The following is a 15,866-nucleotide window of genomic DNA, read 5'->3' on the forward strand; positions in this document are numbered from 1 at the left end:
GGAGAAAGAATCGGTCTCGCCACTTGTATTAAAATGCTGAAGAGAAAGAGCATGAGGACCTTGACAAGAGAACTATATACAAAACCTGAAGTCTACTGTGAAGGAAAAGAGAAAACCAAGAACTACTGTTCTTACACGTATTTAGGTGGACATTTTAATGCTTTAATAAAAAATGTTTTCCCAAGATGAAATTAGAACCATTTTGTATTTCAGCAAATCACCTTAGACACGTTTAGCTGGATAGAAAGAAAAAAACCTAATAAATGCAACATCAGAAGTTTTATTTACAAATATACTGTAATTCAACAACCATTCTCCACTCAGTTTGTGCAGGAAAAAGTGATAGTTACATTTTTCCAAATAGGAAAAAAGAGAACTCTTCTCCTTAAATGGATTCCACAGAATATTATGCCAACACAACTGAGCAAACAGATTATTCTTTGTATTTAAGTTTCAAAAAAGCACATAATTTTAGAAACCAGCATATGGAAAGCAAACACCTTTGTGTGCATTTAAATGCAGCTTCATATTAACCTAGAGAACTCACTTTCAGTATATGTCAAAAATAAAGACAGCAATTGCAAATATATATTTATATTAGCTATTTCTCTAATGCTCATGTCAAGAGTTTAGAAACAAAATACCCTCTTCATATACCATTGGAAAATCAACTAGTTGATTATAAGCCTCAAAAATATTTTGAAGTTATTACTGAAAATATACTTATTCTCCCTTGTGCTCTCAGTACTTGAAGCTGAAAAAGTGAAAGCATTTTCCCCAGATATTTCTTTAACTGCAATTACTTTCTTATAAATAAAAATAGTTATATGAAGAATACAATGCATTGCTATGAGGACTAGACAAGCAAGAGTTACTCTTAGAAAAAAACACACATACACACAATATATATATTTATAGATCTACATCAGCAGCAATCACCTCTTCTTTTATCTGCAACAGTGGCTTCATATCTTCATTTGCTTCACATGGAGGTTGGTTGTCCAGCTGTTAGAGGGAGACAGAAGAAATTGTAATTAAAGTCTAGCTACTGAAGAATCTTTGTGGCAAAAATTAAAATTTCCAAGTTAAAAAGAGTCAAATAATGGTATTTCCAATACCTACTGAAAATGGTTAACACAAACTAAGGTATACATTCTGAATCTAGCAATCCAAATGTAATGAACAATACAAATTTGAGTTTAACCCAATCATAGCACTGCAAGTATTTCAGGCCAAGTAATATTCCACAGAACATGCACCTTACCAAGTTTTTAAGATTTTTAGTATTAGCATACACAGGGTGACAGTTTTTCTAAATTTACCCTTCAATAATCAAATTAAAATTTGCTAAGTAACTATAGCAATATTAAAAAAGAACTTTATCTTCTCTCTGCATGTATTTGTGGGCATCTGCCAATACACTGGTGTTTTGCTGCAGTGTTACAAGTTTAAACCACAAAATTAACGTAAAAATGTGCAAAAATATCACCATAAAATTACACAGTGAATATTAATAATCCTACAGTTTATCAGACCTTTTAGCCAATATGTTCACATTCCAAACTAAGAAATAAATAGCCAGGCTGATGTCAAGTGTCAACTGCAAACAAAGTAATCTGCATTACAGACCAGTGCTGTGCTGTCACTATATTTTCATTGCAGTAATCACATAGCTGGTTTTTGTACTATTCAAATAGCTAATTTCAAGTACTAATCACTCTTTTCAATGCTTTATTCTGTACCTACAGGTCTGAATAGAACTGCTCCTCACAGATCAGCTCTGCTTCTGAAAGGCACTGCCATGACTTTATGGGCTGTAATTTCAGAGAGACTAAATAGCAAATTATCCATGATAAAATTTTTGCTTACTTCCACCACCAAATTCCTGAATACTGTCTTGCCAGGAAATAATAAAAAACAGATTTTTTTTTTTTTAATACAACTCATACATCAATTTTGCCCACTAAAAGAAAAGATAAAGCAAAAATAACATGAGCAGGCTCCAGATTGAATCTCCCACAAGTTTGGGTGCTTCAAATAGGAACACGGTCACTTTGGTGTAGTCCTGTCATCAAGCAGGAGATAAATTCTCCAAACATTAACTCGGAGAGATATGACCCAATGCTCTGGATCACCTCTAGATGGAAGGGTGTGATTCTCTTCCTCCTTCCACTGATCACAGCGGCACCCTTACAACCTAACATTAGCCTCTGTGAATGCACTGTTAGCATCAAGGAGAGGTGTGAGGTTTTCTGGTTTTAGCTCAGGCACCACACAGTTATTTCTGTGTGCTGCAGGCAGCTTTCCCTCTTCCTAGAAGCCAAAGAGAGCCTGAAAACAGCAACAGCGTCAGATGCAGAGCTTCTCTTTTTCTGGGCTAGGCTTCTCAGCCAGCAGATGCCCAAGTCCTGCTGATGTGTTGTGGCATGAGTACCCTGTTCCCTTCACTGCCTTCTGGTCCACCATGAGAAAAATGTGCCGGGCTCGTGAGGAAATGTGAACACATTTCCCAGGAAGCAAATCAGAAATGCTTTCCCTTAGCTGAATTTTATCATTCTAGATAATTCCATATTTGCTACCTAAAAATAGAACCATATAGAACTCCCAAGACTTGTCAAAATTCGGAGATTGTCTACCATCATCTATGACAGCAGAAAAAAAACCCCAACAACTCAACACCATTATTAAAAGCCTTAACATCATGCTCCAGTAAATCAGAATTCTGCAAACGATAATAAAGGAAAAAAATTATACTGCACCTTTTAATTAAGATCTGTAAGTAAATCAATTCCTCCTGAACTTGTACCTAAATGAATAACCAATCACAGACCTATAATTCAAATAATAGCAGCATTGCAAAAAGAAACCAGCATTTGTGCCACCTGCACAGGATAAACTAATAGCTTTCCAGGTATGCGTTAGGATTGAATTAAACACATATTCAGATTACTTTTTTAACAAATGTAGACAATTTTTCAAAAAGACTTCTCTGTTATCAAGACAAGCCTGTTGAGCAACTGACAACTCCCTGACACCACTTTCTCAGATCTATGAAGGAAGCAGGATGACTATACCACATTGTCTGCTTGAAGCTGCTTAATAACAAGGTGGTAAAATCAGCTCCCAGGCAAGTTAAAAGTTAGGAATGACTACCCTACAAGTGACAGAAAATGGCAGTCAAGCCTTGCTAAACCTATTTACTAATATACCAACTTAAAGCTAAGCGTGAAAGCTATCAAGTGGCTCAGCTGTGCAAACACTTGAGGTTTTACAGCAGAAAGAAGAACTACCGTCATGCACACTGCAGTTGGATTGCCTTACTTTTAAATCTGATATAGCAGTCGTTGCAGAAGAGTTTGTTGTTTCGGATCCTAACTTCAGCTCCAGAGCGGGATCCCCCAAGGTCGCATCCACAGGCAACACACTGTACGACAGATGAATAATTAGCAACTCCTTACAAAATATCTAGAAACAAAAATGCTGTTCAAAAGCAGCTTGGATTAAGCTCAACAAAGCTTGAACCATAAACCCACAATCACTAGAAGCAAATGTGTAACGATTAGTAGATCAAAATGCAACCAACCCTGAGAAAGTATTATAAGGCGACAACTGGACAACGAATAGCAGAGATACACCAACTAAGCAAACATGGAGCAGACGGGTTTTAGAGGTTGGTTCATTAAATCTAATTTGAAATTCAGTTTCTCTGAAAACTAAAACTGGCTCGACATGAAAAAAAATCGTTGTGTAGACAGCAACAGCAATTTTGGCACAGAACACCTGGGTGTGCTACTTGCAGATTTCCATGCGGCACTATGTGCTGCTTGGTGTCCTCTGCCCTTTGGCAGTCAAAGCAGCAAATACTCAAGCACCCCCAATTTCCCGGGTTTGCGTCATAGAAACAAGTTCTTATTTGGAGAGAAGGGTCCAATTTCATTTTTCTTGAATAAACACATGAATAAAGGGCTTGATAGCTTTCATGCTAACATTAAACTATTTAACTATGGTGGCTGAACACATCTTTGCCCTGAGTACGAACCACCTCTGGAAGTACTGTAACCCAAAGCGTAACACTCTCCTTACTGAATTTACGAAGCAAAGTACTTGGCTGACTACAGAAGGACAGATAGTTTGCCTGCTTAAATGAGTAATGAACCTTTTGGATGGCAGTCTGTTCAACAGCTCATTAATCTTCAGAAATTGAAAAACAGAAATTTGTTATTTTCTTATGTAGGTTAGGAGCTACAGGTGGACTCCCTCGTACAGAACACATGTTCCGCAGAAAGGGAATGATGATGAGCTCCCATGGATTACTCTAGTCCCTCCTGCTCAGGCAGGCAGGACTAGTAAGAGCTTAGAGTATTCCAAGGGATTGACTCAAGGTGATGCATTTGAGCTGGGCACAGAGGGTTCTGTTCTGAACCAGACACAGAAGACTTTTTCTTGAAGCCATGGAAGAAGCAGGGTCCAATGGCACCTCCGAATCAGTCTAATTCCTCATCTGGTCCTAGGGCAGGGGAACTAGGAGTGCTTTTACATCTTTTACAGGCAGGCATTTATTCTTTCAGCTCTGCATATGCCCCAAGCTGACTGGAAATGACATAACCGTGTCTTGGTGCTGAGCATGAGCTAATATACCTAGCTGCTGACCAGGGTTGAGTAGCACTAATATACCTAGCTCCTGACCAGGGCTGGTTTGCACTAAACACAGCTTCCGGTTTGGTGCTGGGTTTCATCCTGCCAGTTTGAACACTGACAACATGCCTTTGCCTGGAAAATACCATGTTTGCTAGGATCATCTTAAATGATTCAATTGCCAGGGTCCAGGCTGAGATTTTTTTTTAAAGACCTAATTTCTCTGGGAAAGGTGGCTCAGCACCGTCTGACTTTTTGCTGTCTATTCGAAGAAGGAAGATCTTTGATGTCAGAGTCAACTTGTCCATTTTACTTGTCAGAGTCCTACTTGTCAGCTCTGGCATTTAAGAAATAGTCCTAGAGTTGAGTGCTAAATGCCTGCAAACAGGACTGCCTCATGGAAATATGCATGCACCACGCTGTCAAGAGTAGAAGGCGAAGCAGGTGATTAGTAGAGCCCCTGTGAGCATAACACCGAGTAGCATGCGTGCTGCTGATTAGTTCCTGCTCCTTCATGATGTGACTCCCAGCTCTCACCTTAAAGCAATGTAAATGATAACAAAGACCAAGAGACTCAATGATCATGGCTGCTCCTTTGCCCAGAACGTTATTACAGTATGAACAGATTTTCTTCCCACTGACTGACCTAGATACAGAATGAAAATCCTTAAAACCAGCTTGAAAAGGTTTAAAAGACAAAGACAGGTTATCAAAGACTTTTTGAGATTAAAAATGAAAACATACTGGTAAAAAGTGGACTATTACGCTGCTTGGGGAAAATAAACTGAAAATGAGTATTATTTACAATAGATCTGAAAGCTAGGGAAAGCTGAAGTGTGAATTTAGATCAAAGTTACATAGGAACAAATGAAGAAATTCTGTCACATTCTTGAGAGATATTTTGTTGTATAAAATACCTTCTACAAATAAACATAAAAAGTATTTTGTTAAGTTTGGAGAGTAAGAACACAGGTTTTGTGCTCCTACCTTATTTCTTATTTACAGGGAATTATCCCAAAGGCTAAGTTTTAGCAAGCACCCCTGTCAAGTCCCACCATCTGCACCTTGTTAGGTAACAGGAGGCTAGTCCTGGACGTATAATATTATGTTAACTCTTTAAACATAAGCCATATGGAGGTCAGTTTCCATAGATCTACCAAGATGTTAGCAAATCGAAGTGAGAACAAGATAAGCAAACATGGTTAAGAAGGTAATTTTCTTACATTATAAAGAATGTAGGAGACTAGCTTTAAAAAAAAACCAAAAAAGGTCAATTTATCAAAGTGCCTGAGGGTGTAAGAGCTAGTGAAGCAGTGTTCACACTGTTGTTTTATATAATACATGTAATTGCGTGGGGATGATTCTCTATAGTCTTATCCCAAGGTATTTTTAAAATGTTTCAAGTACATAAAACAGCAAAGTTATCTATCCTACCACAACTGAATTCCATTTTTGTTTCAAAGTATGTTGCAATTCTTGCTTTCTCCTCCTAGATTAAAACCAACATTCTACTCTGTAATTCTCCAGGGTCATGGGGTATGAGCATTCCTGAGTGCTCCTTGAGATGATATTGACCACATGCCAGGAAAGGGGGAGGAGAGACCAAGATGAGGGCCATAAAGCGTGGGTTTCAGGAATCTTTTGTTAAAACAAACCTAAGAAAATAAATGTCAGGCATGCCATCTGGAGTAGGCTTTTACTAATCATTTTGGTAACCAACATACAGCTTGGAGACTGGAGATTTATTATTCTAGTTCCTTTGTTTTTTTAACTGATGTCAAGCAGTGATGACAAACCTGAGGAATTTTCTGAATGACTGCAGCAGGGAGGTAGTATCAGCCCATATTTCCACCGTCCTATCCAGCCAGAAAACTCCAGGTACTTTTCAGACTTGTTAATCAATGTTATGGTCAAGATCACTGCTGTAGACCACCACATCTACCAAGGCCACTCTTTAGCGCAGCCCGATGTTTATACCTTCCCAGCAGAAGGGCACCCACTCACCTGCTGCGTGTCTGGGACCCTGACTGGGAGGCAGAGAGGGGAGACTGAGCCCGGGGGGCTGCCTGGGACATGGAGGTGGCCGCAGAAGGTGCTTTGCTGGAGGAAGGAGTGCACATGTAGGCTCGGTTTGAAGTGGACACCGGGCGACTGAAATCCTGACTAGAGGACAGAGATGAAGAGGAGGCAGACTGGTTCCGTCTCCACGAGCTCATTCTTGAAGAATCAAGATTGTCCAAAGACTCCCCTCTGTAACAAGAGGCACACATACAAGTGTAAATGACAGTACGGCTGGAGCAGAAGAGCTATATTCTGATTTTTTTTTTGGAAAAGGAAAACATTATCCTAGCATTTTTAAGATTTTCTAACATGAATATGCTTGTCTGATCACCCTGAGCAATACTCTTCACATATTGATTTAAAAAGTTTGAGCTGCAAATTATCCTTTGCATCCAGTCTTAGTCTCATGGGAAAAATCAGGCAAGGCAAAAGAGAGGTGGCACTTAACCACTACAGAATAAGGGCAAAACACTCTTCACTGCAGTCTTATCAGGGTGAACCATATCAAAATCCGCTGTACAGCAACGGACCTCAGATACCAGGTTTGTTTTTGTTTTCTCCAAGGGATACCAGATCAAAATAGCAATCCACCCAGACTGGATAGCATCGTCTAGGTACAAGGTGTTGGCCCAATAGCCAAACGCTCTCCTGACTGGTAACTTTGTTGTTTCCTAAGCGACAGATCCAACATTCATACATTACTTAAAGCAAGAAACAAACTCCAGTCCTTCTGACACTTTTCTATGTCAAAGAGGTATACTCTTTAGCTATAATAATCAATTTCCATAATAAATTGTCATATTGAAATTCTTAAGCACATCCATCAGTGAGTGACAAGGCACACTATTGATTTCCATTGCTGATATACTGACCAAGAAATAAGCAGCTGAGTTATTTACAGGTCATATCCACATTCTTTACACTTTTTTTTTTTTTTTTTTTTACATTTAATCCCAGCTCTAATACCGCTACTTTCTTTTATCTGTGCTGCTATTCAGTTTACCTTACAGCATTTAACAGACTCAATTTGTTTCTGTGCTCTGTAATACAAGCTGAAGTTTAGAATAACCAAAGAAAACTATTTGATGAGAGACAAAGTTAATTTTTAACATGATTCCTACCTCCTCATACTATTGCTGCACAGACTAATGGGCTCCTTATGTATACTGGAACTGCGCTGCCTAATCCAGCTGCTGTCCGTGTGTAGAGATGTTTTCTTTCTCATTTCCTGAAGGATTTGCTGTCTCTCCAGTTCTGCCGCAGACAGGTTTTGTTCCTTTTGAGACTTCTTCTGCAACTCACCCATGTTCCAGGACCTCTCCGAATACTTGCTCTGGGTACCTGTTCAGACAACATGTACAAACTTCAACTAGACACCTTAAGGCGCAAAAGCAGTTATCACACGTACTCGGTCTATAACTCCAAAAGCAGTTGCTCATCACCACATTCACAAGTTTCTCCAGTTCCTTTTTACAGCCAGGTGACCAGTATCAAACTTGGCAATACATCATTATTATTACACTTTTTTTATTCATGTTTCCATTGATGTGGCCCTTTACATTATGTTTAACTTAAATACAGTTAGGTATTTTCCTTCACTTCTCGAGTGTATACGCATATACATTTATACACACAAAGATGTATTTTTAAAAGGGCATGGTCTCTTTTAGTGCCACAATTTGGACTCTTCCTCCAATACAAACTGAAGCATGTATAGAATATATAGTTGAATGGTGGGATACCTTCTTTTCCTTTAAGATTTCATATTCTTTTTTTCTGTAAGTTCTCCCTGTTTTCAAGAATTCTTTCCTTATTCAAGGCACTAAATACATTGCTTTACCTTGCTTTATACAAGTATGTATGTATGCATGGGGGAGGGTGGGGGGGAGGGAAATCTTACAGAGTGTTTCTCTATTATTTGGATGGGGTGTTAACTAGTCAGTTGAAATGAGATTTATGGTATAGATGGCCTTTGAAATTTTTGATGAGGAAACAAACAAGCCATCTTTCTCCAATATGTGTTGACATGTTCAAAGGGAATCATTTTTTCTTTATTTCCTAGAGCCAGTATCTATTCTTTACACCAATACAGACTAATTAAGAAAATTACTCAGCAATAACTCATTCAACTGAAATTTCAATCCCTTTAAATACTGCTCTGACTATAGATTTGCTCTTGGGTTCATTGCTATAGATTACCATTATAAAATAGTGTGGAAGTTTACTCACTCATTAGTTTCAATGACTAAGCTTTAATGTGTGAAAGCAATGTGTCAATCTGCAATATATCCTCTAATACACCATTTACTTTCCTATGATTACTTGTGATTACTTTTTTTAACCACATTTTAGACACAGGAATAGCTTTCGGGCATTTTCTACTGTAACTTATTTATAAATGTGGGTGGTTTGTTTGCTTTACACACATTCCTCTAAAAACACAGTAAAGTAACTGAAGGACAACTCAAGAAAAGCAGCAAGAAACTGGAGTCCAGGAAAAAAGCCACTGTGACAGTATCGAGAGCTGACTTCTGCCTGTGTTATTCCTACACTAAGTTAAAAAGAGCAAACAGTTGTATTAAATACATTGGCATCTTGGTATGTGCAGCTTTTTTTATTGACAGAGTAAACATATCAAGAGCACATACATCTTCAATGATATACCTACACAATTGGTTTAATTTCATAGAAATATCAGGCATCTAAAATTTAGGCATCTAAGATGTGTTTGTAATCACTGCTACTGTCTTCAAGAGAGCAGTTAATCATATTTGTCCTAGGATTATACGTTGACTGTATGAATTTCCTCCTGCTGTTGAAACGTCATTAAATTGTGGCATGGTATGAATCTGAATTACAATGCAGCTATCAAAAAGCCCTCTGACAATTAATTTTCTTGGGATGACTATGCCTAATACACCTTTTTCAAAAAAACACATTTTAAAAATAATGGAAATTAAACAGTACTTACCATTTCTGATTGTGTTGAATTCATTCAGTTCTGAAGTTGATTTGGACTTATTTCTAAGGATAGAGAAATGAATGTTTTCTGTATCTCAACTAGGAGACCTCGTCATGGACAAAGATCTTATCATTGCAAACCACAGATACACAGACCCTTTTTCACCATCCCTGCCATCAACAACTTATGCTGTACTTAAAACAAGAGACGAAAATACCCAAAACCCAACAGGATATTAAGGGGGGGGGGGGGGGGGGGGGGAGGAGAATGTCAATAGTTAGATGTCAATAGGTAATCATCGATTAAAAGTTAAAATTGAGTACTGAAAGTTCCCAGTGCTTCAGGTGTAAGGAACTGATCGTTGTATGTGCTTCAACAAAAATATGTAAAAACCAAAGTCCTTCCCTGTGGGAGCTTTGTGAAGACTGTAAAGTCAGACAGTCAAAGCAGTGATAGTTTTCAAAGCAGGTTTATAAATGATTTAACTTATTGAGAAACTTATTGAGAAAGTTATATCATGCTTCAGCACCATTACTAGACCATAAACAAAACAACTCCTCAAACACTGCATGCAGATTGTTCTCAGGAAAATTATTATTAACTGATTATACCCAGCAGCATAATTTTTTAATGAGTTTTAGCCAAGAAATGTCATTCAATATACAGGAAGACAAATGGCAAAAAGCTGTTTTTCTGACAGTATAGAGCAGGAGCTTCAGCAACACCTCTGTGCTGTATTATGTATGGGCATGAGCCAACAATGTGCACTTGCTGACCAGAAAGCCAACCGTATCCTGGGCTGCATCAAAAGCAGCGTGGCCAGCAGGTCGAGGGAGGTGATTCTGCCCCTCTACTCTGCTTTGGTGAGACCCAACCTGGAGTACTGCGTCCAGCTCTGGGGCCCTCAGCACAAGAAGGACATGGACCTGCTGGACCGGGTCCAGAAGAGGGACACAAAAATGATCCGAGGGCTGGAACACCTCTCCTATGAGGCCAGGCTGAGAGAGTTGGGGTTGTTCAGCCTGGAGAAGAGACGGCTGCGAGGAGACCTTATTGCGACCTTCCAGTACTTAAAGGGGGCCTACAGGAAAGATGGGGAGAATCTTCTTAACAAGGCCTGTTGTGACAGGACAAGGAATAATGGATTTAAACTAAAGAAGAATAGATTTAGACTAGACATGAGCAAGAAGTTTTTTACAATGAGGGTGGTGAAGCACCGGAACAGGTTGCCCAGAGAGGTGGTAGAGGCCCCATCCCTGGCAACATTCAAGGTCAGGTTGGACGGGGCTCTGAGCAACCTGATCTGGTTAAAGCTGTCCCTGCTCACTGCAGGGGGGGTTGGCCTAGATGACCTCTAAAGGTCCCTTCCAGCCCAAAGCATTCTATGATTCTATGATTATCAGTCTCAAGTAATACAGCCAGTTTCTTAGTTTAAAATACTTCGGAAAAAAACAGAAATCCTTTGCTGGGTCACAACTCAAAGCTGCTACAGCGATGTCTTTACATGTACAGCACTGGCTGCAAACAGCATGTTGAGGGAGTCTTGTCCTCTGTCTGTAAATAAATGATGCATAAACTGCATCACATTTCTTGCTCTCCCAAGTTCTGATTGTCTCTCCTATGGTGCAGACCTATTTTATTATCTGTTTGAGGAGATGCAACAATTTCACAGTTGCTTGTAGTAAACAGGAGCTCCAAAGAACAGGTGAGCCTTGCCTGGGATGCTTTTAGCACCCGAGTGTCCTCCTCACACATATATTCAAGATGTAACTATTTAGCACAGGCACCTTCTGAAGTTAAATTTAGATCTTCCATTAGTAACAGATCCATTAGTTGCACCCTGGTAAGTTTTGGGGTTCCTCTTAATATAAATAAAAAAAAAAAAAAATAAAAAAAGGTATGCTCACTCCAACTACAAGAAGTGACTAAATATGCAGCAGAGGTGATCTTTCAGAACTACTGTGGGATGCCATCTAAGACAAAGGCTTGATACAAATGTTCTGGATTTAGGCTACTTCAGCATTTTTTAACCATAGCCCAGTTATTAAAAGGGAGGAGAAAAAGCTATCTATTCAAAGAGCCCAAATCTGCAGTGGCTAATGTAGTCTATTGAAACAAACCCAAAGCAAACCCAAAAACCCAACAGTAAACCCCCCAAACAAACCACTAAGCAAAACAAAACAGATGATAGCCAAGGTAAGAGAGCATAACTTAACAAGTAGCACATCTGCTATCTTCCTGGTAAATATGCTGCCGCTGCCTCTTGCTTCTCTCCCAGTTTGCTCTTGCTTAAGTTGCACAATCCTGATTGGGATGACTGCACCTTAGTTTGTATAGCACGTTATGACACAACCACAATATTATCTGAAATTGTTTTCCAGCCAGGTAAGTCTAGTACCACCCACATGTTTACTTCCTTACAGTTCTGCTTCTCCCAGTAAAATTCTACTGACTGACTAACTGTTGTTTACAGCACCGTGTATAATTTGCCAAAAGTTTGGCTGCTTGTTTTCTCAATACGAAAACATGCCATAAAAACTGCAAAACACAGCAGCAATACAAAATATACACTTAGCTCCATGGCTAAAGTTTATTGGAAGTTTCAAAGCTTTCTGACACAGAAACGGCGATGTTACTGAATCTCAGCATAGACTGTATCACACATACCTGTCAGCAAATGACTGGCTAGGTTGCTCCCCAATGGTTTTAGAAACTTCATAACGCTCATAATGCCTATTAAGAAAAAAAAGATACATTATGTTCATATACAGAAAGAGACATATATAGACGTAGACATCAATATTTCCTACTAAAAATATTCAAAACAGATCCTTAAGGGAAAAAAAGGAAAAAAACCCAAACAGTTAAGTTCTAAGGAGGCTTAACTTTATCAGTCAGAAACACTGCTAACAAAAGAAGGCAGAAAAAGAAAGGTTGTCAGAAGAAAAACTGCCTGAAATTACATTTTTGTGAGTCACAAGGAATCCAAACCTGAGCATGCCAAAATGATTAATACTTATTGCTGAAGATGTGTCAACCTACCTATCGATTCAACTTCTTATTACCTGTCAATGAGAGGATGGCCAGCTCGATCCTCTATTGTTTTAGATACTTCATAGCGCTCATAATGTCTAGAAGCAAAATACAGATAAAAGAAAATACATATTAAACAAAAAAACATTTTCTAGAAATTGAACAAACAGTAAGCATACATAGAGAAAAATGAGAGAGTTCAGATGTGTTAGTTAGAAACATGAAAATACATGGGGAAAAAAAAAACCCAAAGACTTTTGAAGGTATTGCAAAAATTACAAGTAACAGTATGTGACAGTGACTATCTCATCCGTTTCAAAGGAGGTAAGCTTTGTCCAAACACAGGAGTTCTCTAAAAGTTACACGTGTATTCTAGCAAATTGTGCCGGTGCAGTTGGTAACCCATAGAGAAGCACCCACTAACTTCCATAGACAAAGTTCTTCCAGCTGCCTGTCCCCAACCTCAGTGCTCTTTGGAGCAAGTATCATGCCATCACAGGTGTTTATATAACATTTCAGATTTCAAGTCGTAACTTTGGATATCATCGTAAAGCAAACATTTAACACTAGATATTTTAAATCCCAGTTTCACTGAACTTGTTCCTTTACTATTAAGCAAAGCCATCCTTGTTTAGCAAAACACATCCTTTGGCAGCAACCTCAGAAGCAATGAAATCCCCTGAGACTAAAGCATATATCAAGGATTTAGATATGCAGATACTGCAGCAGCTTAGTAAGTTACCGCACAAAGTCCTATTATCTTGCAATTGGGGCAAGCTAAAACTGTAGAGATACCCTGGCTCAGCTGCCAAGAAGAACCTGTTTAGCCATTGTAACAACTGTGCCTCTGCTTTGCTCAGCAGGGATCTCAAGCAGCAGTCATTTACAATGAACTAAAGTAACTCCAGGTCTCACAATGTCCCCTGCAAATATATGCAACTTTTAAATCATATTTTCTTCTCCTAGGACTTAACTTGACACCATGCATTATCTTGTCATCTCTTATTAGTTATATAAGAAAGGGGGAAACCCTCAAGAGAAACAGCAAAGCTCGTCATACACAAGGCAGTAAGCTAAATGCACAAGAAATAAGGAGAAGTTACTGTTTTAATCCATTTCAGACAGATTAATCTCCCATGATGCCTGTAATAGTCTGAAAACTTCTGGGCAAGAACATACACTTGCAAACTAATAGTTGGGGTTTTTTTTGTCACTCCCCCCCAACCCGCCAAAAAAACCAAGCTGCTGAAGAAGGGAATGGAAGAAACTTTTTCATGCTCTAGAATAAATATACCCACAGTAGGTACTTCTAAGGCAGTATCTGTTCACTTGTATACCATGATACCCCTCATCAACAAATTAACCCAGTAGTGCAATTAAACTTTATTGTTGCACTGTCGAACTAAAATGAGAAGAGTCTGGTAAATCAGTCACACATTTGTTGAAAAAGGGTTAACTTGCTATTTCTTCTAAAAGCACTGTATGTTAAGCCACTGGCTCTCAATTTACAAGTTTATGCAGGGTTCTTACAAAATCTTCACACTAAGTGCTTCAGGTGATCTTTGATTTGTCTCTAATTACTGTATTTACACTTCCTATTTAAAAAGCGAGCTGAAGTGGGTTAATAGAGTACTTGATTCATGGGGAAAGACTTTGTCTTATGCTTGATAGCTTTAGAAAGAAAGGTTGTCCGGTGGTATCTTGCACTGATTAATCTACAGTATGAGTCTTACACAAATACGCTTATATGTTCAGGACAGACATCCTCCCTTTCGAAATGTATTTGAGTTTTTAACGTGGAAGGAAGAGAGAATACATCCCATCACCAGCGCACACCTTTGGTACTGAGGAGTCTCCACTGACACCTCCCTCTGCCTTTCAGCCTGCCGCCTCTGCTCCTCCATCTCTGCCCACCGCCTCTGCTCCTCAGCATATTGCTGTTCCCTCTCTTTACGCTGTCTCTCAAGCTCCAGTTCCTGGAGTTTCCTCTCTTGCTCAAAACGCAGGGCTGCTTCTTCCTGGATCCTCCGTTCCTCCCGAAGCCTCCTCCTTTCTTCTTCCTCACCCAGCAAGCGCGCCTCCAGCCCACTTCCTCCATCTCCTTCTGGTTCCTCAGGAGTACTCACTTCAGGGCTTCCTCTCCAGCTGGACACAGATGGAGCCCGTGCAGGGACAGACATTGTGTTTAAGGTTAGAACAGTCTGCTCCTGTAGCAAAGAAAATAATCATGTTTTTAGGCAAGGGAGCTGTTTTTTAAAAAGGTTGCTCACGCAGAAAAAAGTTCATTTATTCTATGAGGGAAGGCTGTGTAAAAAGCATCCTGAGCACTTTCAATGCAAGACCCAGGGTGTACTTTGGTTTCATTTTTTGAGTGCCTGCTAGCACATTCTCCTAATGCAAGAGCTTCATTCCACATGGTAGCCTTAGCGAGCACCACAGGCAGTGGGGCCACAACTATGTGAAACATTCTGCTTTCTAAATATCACTTAGATTTCAAGTCATCCTATCCCCACTTGTATCATCATGGAAAACAAACTGTTTCATGATACCTAGCATTTCTCCCTACTGTTTTGACTTAGAAACCCAAGACCTACCTAAGAGTGTATACAGTAAGATATACACTGCACGTGTACATCAGACCAATGAATTCCATGTGAATCATCATGCAGAGGAACCCCCCATCCTTCTCCATTCTCCTACCATTTGAAAGTCAAGCCTCAGACCTACCACCCTATGACTCTTCTCTCAGACATGAAAAAAGGTCTTTCAGCAGTCAAATATGGTTTAACTGCAGAGAACAAATACTGTCTGTCAATTAAGGACTGGTCCATCCAAACTTCTAATGATAAAAAAAAAGTTTACATTCCTGTACAGCAAAGTCCTCTAACAGCTCAAAGAGCTTTCTTACTGAAGTCCTAAGCCTTACATTACTGTCTACTTATTTGTGACTGTATGAACACAACTGATCTAGCTAGGATGCCTGAAGCAGCACTCTCACAGGAATAGACAAGAGATATCTCATCCACCTCCCACACTCAGGAAAAAAATCTTTTCATCTTCCCATAAGCAACAGCCACAAAAGTCAGCATCTACAGAAACTACACACATTCAATGTTTTGAAACATATGATAGCAAATCTGAAGTTGATTTGACATGTAAATTTATCAGAGATGGG

At 39.2% G+C, this 15,866-nt stretch overlaps 1 protein-coding gene across 1 annotated transcript in view; it reads right to left on the reverse strand.

The window, feature by feature from the left end:
- Positions 1–2,762: 2,762 nt before the first annotated feature.
- Positions 2,763–15,866, reverse strand: part of LMO7 (LIM domain 7) — a 130,605-nt gene continuing 117,501 nt past the window's right edge. Inside the window, exons 27-35 of the mRNA XM_075724619.1 lie at positions 14,528–14,898; positions 12,724–12,789; positions 12,326–12,391; positions 9,668–9,720; positions 7,818–8,037; positions 6,640–6,885; positions 5,173–5,281; positions 3,322–3,424; positions 2,763–2,806 (exon numbers count right to left, since the gene is read on the reverse strand). Coding sequence (XP_075580734.1) covers positions 2,763–2,806; positions 3,322–3,424; positions 5,173–5,281; positions 6,640–6,885; positions 7,818–8,037; positions 9,668–9,720; positions 12,326–12,391; positions 12,724–12,789; positions 14,528–14,898 — 1,278 coding nt within the window. The remainder of the gene's footprint in view (positions 2,807–3,321; positions 3,425–5,172; positions 5,282–6,639; positions 6,886–7,817; positions 8,038–9,667; positions 9,721–12,325; positions 12,392–12,723; positions 12,790–14,527; positions 14,899–15,866) is intronic.

This window comes from Pelecanus crispus, chromosome 1 (assembly GCF_030463565.1).
Source record: "Pelecanus crispus isolate bPelCri1 chromosome 1, bPelCri1.pri, whole genome shotgun sequence".
In the NCBI taxonomy this organism is placed as follows: Eukaryota; Metazoa; Chordata; class Aves; order Pelecaniformes; family Pelecanidae; genus Pelecanus; species Pelecanus crispus.